At 33.6% G+C, this 12,919-nt stretch overlaps 1 protein-coding gene across 1 annotated transcript; it reads left to right on the forward strand.

Moving 5' to 3' along the window:
* The first annotated feature begins 5,116 nt into the window (after positions 1-5,116).
* Positions 5,117-6,268, forward strand: LOC127135916 (uncharacterized). Its single transcript, XM_051062540.1, has 2 exons — positions 5,117-5,751; positions 5,899-6,268. The coding sequence occupies exons 1-2, from the start codon at positions 5,117-5,119 to the stop codon at positions 6,266-6,268; spliced, it is 1,005 nt and encodes a 334-aa protein (XP_050918497.1).
* The last annotated feature ends 6,651 nt before the right edge of the window (positions 6,269-12,919 follow it).

Below are 12,919 nucleotides of genomic sequence, written 5' to 3' on the forward strand. Positions count from 1 at the left end.
TTAACAACATTATCACCCATCCTGACTAGAAAGTTGGAAATATTAAAGTAAAACCTTGAGTTGATGAAGGTACCTAAATATTTGAGAGTGAAGAAGCATAGTAAATGAAGAAAAGCAAATATTCTGATCAAGGAACTATAATCATTCTGATTAATGCTCTCAAAAAATAAGAGATGAATGTGTTTGATAATGAAATGAATATGAATGAACTTGAATGTCAAAAGTTGCAAAACGTTTTTCAACACTCAACTCCCACCTATTTATAAGCAAAAATGGTTGAATGATCCAGATTTACAAAGTAAAGGAAGATGAAATCAACTACTGAAGCTCTCCTAGGGAATGCATGCACACTCGAGTGCACTTAACTGAATCCTAAGTTGAATCATGCCTTAATTTGTTGCGTCAACCCATGTGTCAAAAGAGAGCAGCGAAGCATTTCATAATGGAGATGAATTTAATGCACTTGTTCCCCACTACTTTTTCAACTGACTCCAAGCGTTTTGATTCTAGCTCACATCGAACAACATTCTTGGAGGATGATCAAAATCATCAAAGGCTTCCCCGACCCTCACAGTACCTAGCAAAGTCTTGGGTGTAACTATTCTAGACCAACCAAAGATCCAAATAGCTAAGACCCAACTCACCTCAAATCCACTCCACTAGACCCAAGGTATAAAATTCAGGTCACACGGAAAGTAATATACATTCTTTGATCTCCATTTTTCATTACACTCATCTTGAATCTTGAATTGGCTTAGGCGTTGGAGTACTAACCTTGCAGGTCCATCCTGCGCCACTGTATCGTAAACCAACATTGTCGATTCAAGATCATCAATTCCTCAACTATATCCAATTCTGATTTCAGGCCTGAAAAAATTAAATAAAAAAATAAAATCTGTTTAGAATATGCAAAAGCAAATTCTAAGAATTTAGTGCATATATTTTAAATTGAACTATAGTGTTCATAAGTATTTAATTCAATCATGTTAAAATGTCCAGTTATTTAAAAAAAAAAATTTATTATTAATATTTTTTATGTTGTTTCTTTTTTGATTGCTTGCATTATGCAAAACAACATAGTTTGTTCAAGTTAGTTTGTGAAAAAAGAACACATGTGAGAACAGATGTCCCAGCATGTGTGCAAAGCTACTTTTGTGAAGAAAGAACACATGTGGGAACATATGTCCCAGTATGTGTGCAACATTTGTCCCTTGTCAGCAGGTCAATATTGTAGCTGTTTTGCACGTGTTTTCCTTTGTTATAATCATATTTGTTGCTATCTTTTAGCAATGCATTTATGTGGACTTGTTTGATTGGATTAGACGCAATCAAATTAATTTAAATGGAGATTTAAATTTGAATTTGAATAAAAAATAAATCATATCTTTTGGAGACTTTTGTGGAACAAATCAAATCAAAATCTCTTAGAATTGTGGACGAGATCAAAGTTGCTTATGCCCATTGGAAAAAGCCCAGAAGAAGCATTGATATATAAGGAGACTCAAGCATAAAGTTTGAATACATGTGTAAGGATTGAAGATATCTCGTGTTAGGTTTTTTTTAATCCTTTGTTTGTGTTGATTGTACACCACGCGAGTGCCCTTATTCATATCATAAGGCATATTGTTGGTTTGTTTAGTTGAGTTTTAACTCAACATTCTCTAAGTTGTTTATTAAAGCGTGTCATTTGTGATTAGTGGTTAAAAGAAAGTGATAGGGTTTTTTCATATTTAGGGAGAGACCTAAATAGAAAGTCATTAAAATTAGGAAGAAACGTTGAACATCACGGGGTTGAAGTTCCTATAAGTCTAAATGTATTAATTCAAGATAATGAATTTTCTTTCTTGGATAGAGTGCTCCTTATACGTGGGGTGTGTGTTAACTATTTTATATATTTCTTTATTGTTTTTTTTCATCGTCTTGTTTATCATTTGTTTGTTATTTTCGGTGTCAGATATTGAACATCTTTGCTTAAGTATTTGGTCCAATATTTTTCCCTATAATTATAATATATAAATCTTATAATTTTATATTAAATTTCTATAATTAATTAAACATATTATTTAATATATATTTTACAAACACTTAATATAATAATATTATTTATAATAAATCAAATGGAAACCTGAGTTCTTACTCCATGTACAAAATCTAACCAAAAATAAACATATAATTGTGTTTGTGAGGTTGAATCTATTTTGTTCTAATTTATGACCATCAACTGTCGGTTGAAGGTGACACTTTTTTGTATTTGTTGATATCATAAATGTGACCAATGCCCACCTGCGTGGCTAATCCAATAATAGTATTTAATAACCACTAAAGGTGTGTTTAAACTAACATTTAGAAATACATTTTTGATAAAATTTATTTGTATGTGTTCAAATATAAATAAATATTTTTTGGTTAATATTTCTATTAATGTATTATCTTATGCATAAGTAATAGACCAACTAGTGTTCCATCACCATTAGGCAACACAACACAATCATGCAAAGCATGTCTGACCCAGCTGCCTTTGGAATAGGTCTGGTCAAAGAAGACTCCTGCTTGATTCGTAACCGACAAACAACAATCGCTCAATAATTAGTTCCAACAAAACAAACGAGAAACATGTTCTTGAAAGTTGAAAGAAACATATATAAACATATATCAAGTATACATTATTTTTAAAAGTATGTATTAATTTTTTATTGGAAAGTGAATTCATTCAAACAACAAAGAGGTATTTTCACAGTGAGAAATAAACATAAAATTTGTCGGTTCCATGGAGCATGTCAAGTCAATGGTGAAAAAATACTCGGTTGTAACAATAATTTTTACTTGGATTACTCATTATTTATTTTCACATTTTAAATATTCAATCTTGGATGTGATGAGATATTAAAAATCTTATATTGAATAATATATGATTTGATATAAGTCGAGGTAATTTTTAATATATAAATCGGTTTTGTAAGGATGAATTAGGCTCAATATTTCTTAACCGTTCTAAAAGTTGTTTATGACGTTATTTCATCTCATATGTTTTTTTTTCTGTATTGCTACAATGATAATATATAGTTAAACTTTTTATTATTCAAGTTAGATGTAATTAATTGTACATTGATGTATTACTTTTTATCATAATATTATATATATGTTATAGTTATTCATTTGTATTATATTGTGTTTATTCATGTGTTTAATGTCTTTCATAGTTTGATCAATTATAATTGGATATTTTGATTTAAATTGTTATTGAAAAATACTCTTCAAATTTAAATTCACATTTGTTAAACACTAAATTCTAAAGATCATCAATTAAAAAATACGACCGATTTCACAATATTATTTGTGCATGAATTACATTCTCATATCGACAAAAGATAATAATATAGTAAAGTATATATAATTGATCATCAAAATACTTTATAATAAAGTTAATGTAGTCTAATTTCATCAACATCTCATCAATTTTTACTTCTTTATTATTTATCGTTTTTATATTCTCATTGCAATGAGGACCAATCAAAAGCATGAAGAAAATAATGAAATATTTTATTTTAATTTACCTTTTAACAATTTATTTAGTTTTAATTTAGATTTTTAATAGTTTTAATTTTGAATTAGTTCATGTTTTTCTTACATTTATTTTAGAAAATATGATGTAACCCAATATAGGCGTATAAAATAGTGTAATTTATGATCTATTTAAGTTTAGAAATAGTCTTACTATAAATAAACATTTGTAATCTCATTTGAGACAAGCTTGAAATCAATTAAATTTTTTTCCATGAGAAATGTGAGTGAGCTAAGTTTTTTTTGTTTGGTTTTTGAATTAAAATCCTAATTGAATCTTAGGAATGACTTCCTTATTATTGTAGTGATTCCTCACTTGCTTATCAATCTCTTAAGTTATGACGCTTTTTCTTTTAAATCTTCTTAACTCGATTCATACATGTGTTCTTTGTTTCTCATTTTATTAATCACTTTGTTTAAGAATTCATTTGGATAGATATTCATTATAGTTGAAACATCTTCTCCCACATCATAATGTATTTCATAATCAACTTACAAACTTTTTTCATTTAAAATTATAACAATGGTTGAATGACTATTTATTACATAAGTACTTATAGATACAATATAAATATACTTACTTTTGATATTTATATTATATCACTTTATATCAAAAACAGTTAGATAGAGTATTTAATGAGCTCTTCATGGATAATGAGCATTGAAGTGAATCAAAGTGAATACTAGCAAATGTTTGAGGGATCATCTACATGATGTTTCATTTCATTTATTTCTTTTATAGTGCTACCATGACAAGTAGGTAAATTATTTCTTGTTGTGATTACATGAAATTTATCATAATTTTTATGAATTGCTCTGGATTATTTTATTATATATTTTGGTTATTCATTCGTATAGATGTTTATTCTTGTGTTTAATGTCTCTTATAGTATGGTCAATTATAACTTGATATATTGATTTGAAGTGTTATTGAAAAATACCTTTTAGGTTTATATCAATAATATTCACCTCTTAAAAATTAAACTCTAGAGATAAATTTATGTTTAACATTCATAAGTTTCGTCAATATATAATTTAATCATATTATTTGTTCGAATGGTAGAACGTTGATTAAGAAATATGATCGACATCACAATATTATTCATGCATAAAATTTATAGAGAAACAAGTGATAATATTGAATGATAGATAAAATATGTATAACTGATCATTAGATACATTGAAAGATAGTTAATACAATTTAATCTCAACATGTTCTCATTAATGTTTATTTAATTATTTATCACACAAGCCTTTCCGGATACAATATAAGTGTTAATTGAAAAATAAAATTCTGCTTTTATTTTTAATCACTTTAGTTGTAGCTTGTATTCCAATTATATAAATACATTTGTATTATCCCAATTCATGGTTAATGCAAAAAATATACTCATCCAAAATATTACTCTATTCTCTCTATTTTTCTCTCTCAACTTCATCTTCCCAAATCTTCTTTTCTTCCACCATTGTTGAACCTTCAATTTTCAGTTTTGAGTTTTATGTTCCAACATTTGGCATCAAGAGCCTTGGTTATCGATCCTAATCCGCTGCAACAATGGCAACCGTTTCCAATGATCGAATTCCTACCAATCTCCTGATTCTTGATTCAAAGAACTATGATAAATGGGCAAAACAAATGAGGGTTTTGTTTGGTTATCAAGAGGTGCTTGAGATCGTCGTCAATGGAGTTACGCAATTAGGGGCAGAGACTACCGACATTCAAAGAGCTACACACAAAGAAGAGAAGAAGAAGAATTACAAAGCCCTATTCTTGATTCATTCTTGTGTTGATAACGACAATTTCGAGAAGGTTGGCGATTGTGAATCGGCGAAGCAAGCATGGGAAATCTTGGAGAAAGCATATGTCGGTGCCGTCAAAGCGAAGGTTGTAAGGTTACAAACTTACAAGCGACAATTCGAGTTAACACAAATGGAAGATAAAGAAACGATCAACGACTACATTACGTGCATTACCCAGTTAGTTAATCAAATCAAATCTTGTGGGGAAACGATTCTTGAGCAGAATGTTGTATCGAAAGTATTGCATTCGTTAACGCCGCGTTTCGACAACATAGTTGTGGCTATTGAAGAATCAAAGGATCTAACAACTTTGAGCAAGGATGAATTGCAAAGTTCGTTAGAGGCACATGAACAAAGGATGGATGAGAGAGGCGCCGACAAAGCCAAAACGTAGATTGCTTTGCAAGCGCGTTTCAATGAGAAGAATAAGAGGTCGAAAGGAAAATTTGCGGCGAGAGATAAATCAAATTTTCAGAATTTTGGTTCAAATGATTCGCAAAATTCAAAGCATTCGACGAGTGAAAATGGTGAATGTAGCTCCAAGGATAGTGGTCATAGCAATGGTTTCAAGAAGCGTGATGTGAGTAAGGTTCAATGCTACAAGTGCAGAAAGTTTGGACACTTTGCAAATTCGTGTCGTGGTAAATCGAACGAGAATCACAATAATGAAGCCAAGGTTGCTAGGGAAGAGGTAGATGATGAGGACACACTTCTAGTAATGATCACGGAGGGGAGTTATGGCATTACGGATGTTCCTACTGTAGTGACAGTTTGCGGGATAACAGTTGTACCGTTCCGGAAAATAGCAAGAAAATGCATTCGGATCGAAATGCGTTGGTTACCGTTCGTGATGGAGTCCAAGGGAGAGATGAGTGGTACTTGGATTCCGGTTGCTCAACACATATGACGGGTCGAAAAGATTGGTTTGTGCAAATCAATCAAGCGGAAAAAAGTAAAGTCAAATTTGCCGACGACACCACTTTAAGCGCCGAAGGGGTAGGAGATGTTTTGATCGGAAAGAGGAATGGTGGACATTCGAGGATCAAAGATGTCTTGTATATACCGGAAATTAAGTGTAATCTTTTAAGTATTGGCCAATTACTTGAAAGAGGATACAAAATTCGGTTGGAGGACAAGATTTTATGCGTTTTAGATTCAAATGGTTTGATTCTAAAAGCGTCGATGGCTGCCAACAAAACTTTTAAGGTTGAGTTAAAGGTTATGGAGCATCGTTGTCTAGCTACCGCCGCAAGTAGAGATTAGTGGTTATGGCATTACCGTCTTGGTCACCTTAATTTTAGGGATCTAAGGAAGTTGCAATAAAGTGAAATGGTAACGGGGCTGCCACACATTAGTATTCCAACTGAATTGTGTGAGGAATGTGTGAAGGCTAAACAGCACAAGAATGTGTTTAGCAAAGATGCGAGTCGAAGAACCAAAGACTTACTTGAGGTGGTATGTTCCGACGTTTGCAGACCAATGCAAGTAGAGACTTATGGTGGCAATCGATACTTTGTTACGTTCATTGACGATTTTAGTAGGAAGCTTTTGACATATCTTATCAAGAGAAAAAATGAGGTATTTGGAGTTTTCAAGAATTTCAAATCCATGGTGGAGCGCCAAAGCGGTCGAAAGCTCAAAATTCTCAAAACGGATGGTGGAGGTGAGTATGCCTCTAGTGAGTTTGGGAAGTTTTGTGATCTTGAGGGAATTGTACGTGAGGTGGTGCCTCCGTATACGCCTCAACAAAATGGGGCTGCCGAGAGGAAAAATCGTACAATAATGAACATGGTGCGTAGTATGCTTTGTGGGAAGAATTTGCCTAAGGAATTGTGGGGTGAGGCCGTGTCTACAGCCACCTACTTGTTGAATAGGTGTCCCACTAAGAAGCTGGAGAAACTCACACCGGAAGAGGCTTGGAGTGGCTTCAAACCAAATTTGAATCATTTGCGCGTTTTTGGATCGATTACATATCGTCATGTACCGGATCAACTTCGGAAGAAATTGGATGATAAGGGTGAGAAACTGATATTTGTAGGATATCATTCTACTGGAGGGTACAAGTTGTTCGATGGAAGAAATCGGAAGGTCGTCATAACCCGGGATGTGACTTTTGATGAAGTAAAAAATGCAGAAAATGCTGAAGTAATCGGTTACCCAAATAGCAGTAACCGGTTACTCACAGAAAATGCAGTAGTAACCGGTTACCTAAATTGCAGTAACCGGTTACACAGTGAAGATTTGCAGCAGCAACAGGTTTTTGAATTCTCTGATCCTGAGGTGAATGACACAGTTGTACCAGCACCTACAGTAGCGCAAAATGATGTTGTTAATGATGGTAGACCAGTGAGGCAAAGAGACTTGCCTCATAGACTTCGAGATTACGAAAGATTCCAAGATAACGAAGTTAATAACGATGGTGACTTTGTTCATTTCGCGCTTATGGCCGAATCCGAACCGGTAAATGAGGAAGAAGCCTTAAGTGATCCTAAGTGGATATGTGCAATGAAAGAGGAGCTGGAATCTATTGAGAAGAACGGTACTTGGGAGTTGGTCGATTTACCACTTGGAAAGAAACCGATAGGTGTGCGATGGGTTTATGAGGTTAAAGCAAATCCCAAAGGTGAAGTAATCAAGCACAAAGCTCGATTAGTGGCGAAGGGGTTCTTGCAACGAGAAGGTATAGATTATGAGGAGGTATTCGCATCGGTGGCTAGATTAGAGACTATTCGTTTGGTTATTGGTATTGCGCATAACAACAATTGGATGGTTTACCAAATGGATGTCAAATCTGCGTTTTTGAATGGTCCTCTTGTTGAGGAGGTCTATGTGGGGCAGCCACCCGGTTTCGTGATAAAAGATCAAGAGATGAAGTATTACAAGCTACACAAGGCATTGTACGGTTTGAAACAAGCTCCAAGAGCTTGGAACAAACGTATTGACGGTTTTCTTATTGACATTGGTTTCAAACGATGTGTATCCAAACATGGAGTTTATGTGAGATCGGATACGAATGATGGTGTGATTATACTTTGCTTGTATGTTGATGATCTCTTGATTACGGGCAGCCATGACAAGAGTGTTTCAAGGTTCAAAGGTGAGCTCATGAGAGAGTTTGAGATGACGGATCTTGGTGTCATGAATTACTTCCTTGGCATAGAGTTTCACAAGTCAAAAGTGGGGATGCTTATGCACCAAAGGAGGTACGCTCTAGATATTTTGAAGAAGTGTGATATGGAGCATTGTAATGCTTGTATTACACCTTGTGAGGCTAGAGTGCAGTTGTCCAAAAGTGATGAGGAGGATGATGTCGATCCAACGCTTTACCGGAGCTTGATTGGATCGTTACGGTATTTGTGCAATACGCGACCGTATTTGGTTTTTAGTGTCGGTATTGCAAGTAGATTCATGGAGAGACCGAAGGTGTCTCACTTGGCGGCGGTCAAGAGGATCCTTAGATATGTGAAAGATACTCTTGGTTGCGGAATTCTCTTTCCCGCATCGGACACGGGGCGTAAGTGCAATTTACTTGGCTACACCGATTCCAATTGGTGCGGAGATAAAGATGACCGAAAATCAATGGCGGGGTACATCTTTATGTTTGGTAGTACACCAATCTCTTGGTGTTCGAAAAAGGAACAGGTTGTAGCACTCTCTTCTTGTGAGGCCGAGTACATTGTGGCGTCGTTAGGTGCGTGCCAAGCTATGTGGCTTATGAATCTATTGAAGGAATTGGGATGTGGTGATGATGCTGCCACCACACTGTTTGTAGACAATGTTTCCGTAATAAATCTTGCGAAGAACCCGATTGCACACGGAAGGAGCAAGCATATTGAGATGCGGTTTCATTATTTGAGAGAATTGGTTGGTGATGGAAAGCTTAGATTGAGTTATTGCCGAAGCGAAGACCAAGTCGCGGATTTGTTGACAAAGGGTGTGACAAATGATGTGTTCAAGAGGCTAAAGAAGAGCTTGAGCATGATGGACTTGGAGCAACTAAAGTGAGGTGGTGTGTTAATTGAAAAATAAAATTCTGCTTTTATTTTTAATCATTTTAGTTGTAGCTTGTATTCCAATTGTATAAATACATTTGTATCATCCCAATTCATGGTTAATGCAAAAAATATACTCATCCAAAATATTACTCTATTCTCTCTATTTTTCTCTCTCAATTTCATCTTCCCCAATCTTCTTTTCTTCCACCATTGTTGAACCTTCAATTTTCAGTTTTGAGTTTTATGTTCCAACAATAAGCATACTTCTTTTTTATACTTAGGATTCAACCGGTTTATATCAAAGACATTAAGATATAGTATTTGTTGAGTTCAGAGATAGAGCATCGAAACAGGTCAAAGTGAATATCGTCAAACACTCGAGATCGTCCAGATGATATTTTGTTTTATTTGTTTCTTGTGTACTTCTACCATGACGATCTAATCTCTCTATTGTTGAGATTAAACGTAATTTATCAAAGACGTTAAAAGTAATTTATAATAACTCAGATGAGTATTACTTGATTGTTTTATTATATGTTATGGTTATTAATATGTGTTGATGTTTATTATTGCATTTCATGAATGTTATACAGTCTGATCAATTATAACTTAATAAATGAATTTGAATTATTATTGAAAAAAAATAGATCTAGATCAATAATATTCATCTATTAAACTCTAATATATATATATATATATATATATATATATATATATATATATATATATATATATATATATGTGTGTGTGTGTGTGTGTGTGTGTGTGTGTGTGTGTGTGTGTGTTTGTGCGTGTATGAGTCTGCGTGTTTGTGTGTATGTGTGTGTGTGTGTGTGTGTGTGTGTGTGTGAGTCTGCGTGTTTGTGCGTCTGTGTGTGTGTGTGTGTGTGTGTGAGAGAGAGAGAGAGAGAGAGAGAGAGAGTCTGCGTTTTTGTGTGTGTGTGTGTGTGTGAGTGAGTCTGCGTGTGTATGTCTGTGTGTGTATCTGTGTGTGTGTGTGTCTGCGTGTGTGTGTGTATGTATGTGTGCATGTTTGCGTGTTTGCGTGTTTACGTGTGTGTGTGCATGTGTGTGTGTGTGTGTGTGTGTGTGTGTGAGAGAGAGAGAGAGAGAGAGAGAGAGAGAGAGTGTGGGTGCGCGTACGTGCATGTGTGTTTTCTTTTTAACATTCATAATCAATATGTAATGTGATCATATTGGTTATTATGTTAGCAAATCGTTGATTAAGCAATCGAACTATCTCAAATATTATTAAGATATGAATGACATTTGATGATAAACATGTGATATTATTGAATGTGAACTTTAACATATATATGTTGATCATGAAAGTAAATTTGGTTAAGATTAATGCAATCTAATCATTACATCTTTTTAGGAGTGTTAAATCTCATATTTGTTTTATCGCTTTTAATAGTTTCATAGTCAACTACTACAAAAAACACATGTAACATCAGACGCAAAGTTAATTTAACCTCAGTTAAAAGTACGAGGTAACGAAGAGCGTCATGAAAAACTGTCATTTTATCCCTCAGTTTAAGAATAATCTAGGGGTTAGTTGAAATGGACATGGATTCGATCCCCAATAATAACTTTTTTATATTTTTCAAACTAGCACCATATACCTTTTGATTTAATAACAAAACCGAGGGAAATACATATTCTTTTTTTAAATACTCATTACATTCTTTACACATAATATTATTAAATTAATTTGCTTACGAACGACATTGGTTACACAAAATATTACATTGTTTACACATAATAAATTAATTTGAATCCAATTCATCGTCATCGTTGTCGGTGAAGAACAAATGATGAGTATCTTATAGAAGAGCAAATGTTGAGGATCCTCGTTTCATTGATCTTGAGAAAGAAAAAATGTCTGATATAAAACAAAAAAAATGTTAGATAAATAAAATAAATATTCAGCTATATGATTTAAAAACACAAACCTTGAACCTAAATAATTTTATACTCTTGCAATTCATCCTTAAGAATTTTTCCCAAACAAAATAAACGTCTTTTTAAGTTTGAAAGTTTTCGTGTCAAATGTTTCATTATCAATTTTTAATATTCAAAATTATTTTATAATTAGGATTTTAGGTTTCAAGAGGATCACTAATGACAGTATCTTGAGCGTCGATACTTATTAAATTGACGAAAAAGATTTGTTTAAGGACGGTGAAGAAGCTGAATAAACACACATATATTTTACTTCAGTTATTACTCAAACCAAGGTAAAATGTGTTTTTTTAAAATAAAAAAATACTATAAAATATGTTTCACCCTAAGCGCCACATACATATCACTTTCTGTCAAAAACCGGGTGGGGGTGGGGGGTGGGGGGGGGGGGAGGGGTGTACATATGAAAGAGAACATGAAAGAGAAATAGATGATTTGTGTTTAGAAATAAATTTCTCAATGTTGTCAAACGAGAAAAACAATAAATTTCTCAAAGTTTTCTTTGATTGACAACATAGGAAGGTTATTCTAAAAAAACAACAACATAAACATCATTATGTGAGATAGATTGCAAGGGAAGAAAAAAAATTTGTTCAAGATTGAGGAACATTGAAGATTTTTTTTGTATTGCAATTTGTAGCGGTGTATTCATTACCATTGGAGATATTGACTAAATCCAAGGTAAATCATACAAAGTCGAGTCGCCACCGCACTTCTATTTATCCAAAGGAATGGTTAGAAAGCGAACAAAAACCTAAAAAGTTTTACAAACAAAACTAGTAAAAGAGACAGAGATCTGGGTAAGGGGGTTGGTTATGTAATGGGAAGGTGTTAGGCACCCAAAATATCCTAGGTACTCCTAGGGAGCCCTTTTCACACTTGTTGTAAAGGTTATTGTTTTATGAATTTTTTTGTGCAAACATGATTGAAGAGATGAGAAAAGAATATACAAGTTTATTTACATTTTGTGTTTGGATGGATAAACCCATTGCCTACGTACCCTCTTATAAAAAGATTAGGATCAAAACCTCGTAGTTCGGGTAAAATATCTCAAAACAAATGAGTGGATTGATTAGTCCAAAAGCCTTAAGGTCTTTTGTTATCAAAGGGAGAAAACTCAACCTGAAAACCACAAGTCCACCATGTGAGGATAGCTTCAACATGCTAGTGAGGGGTTAACCCTATAATAAGCAATGGAAGACTCATTGTCCATCACTAAGGACCAAGGTGAGTATTATATCTACCACAAAGATAACTCAAACCTAATAGCTAAAGGTTATGAAAAATTTGATTAAGAAGTGGACATAGGAACCACAAAAGAAACACATTTGAGTGGGTTATATTAACCAATTAGAAGTATATACAAAATGGTCAAAGTTGACTTAAAGATTCAATTCAAAATGAGTATTATGAAAAGAAAGTTTGAAAATCAAAAGCCTAAGGCTTAGGTTTCTAATGTTGAAAACAAGTCAAATGTTTGTACAAAAAGTTTTTGGTTTGGGTTAGGATGGAGTGATAAAGAAGAACAAAAGGTGAGGGTTAAGGAATGAAACCACATTAGGAGTTCCTCTCTTGAGATCATAGAGATGATCCAAGTA

This window comes from Lathyrus oleraceus, chromosome 4, assembly GCF_024323335.1.
Source record: "Lathyrus oleraceus cultivar Zhongwan6 chromosome 4, CAAS_Psat_ZW6_1.0, whole genome shotgun sequence".
NCBI classification, from domain to species: Eukaryota; Viridiplantae; Streptophyta; class Magnoliopsida; order Fabales; family Fabaceae; genus Lathyrus; species Lathyrus oleraceus.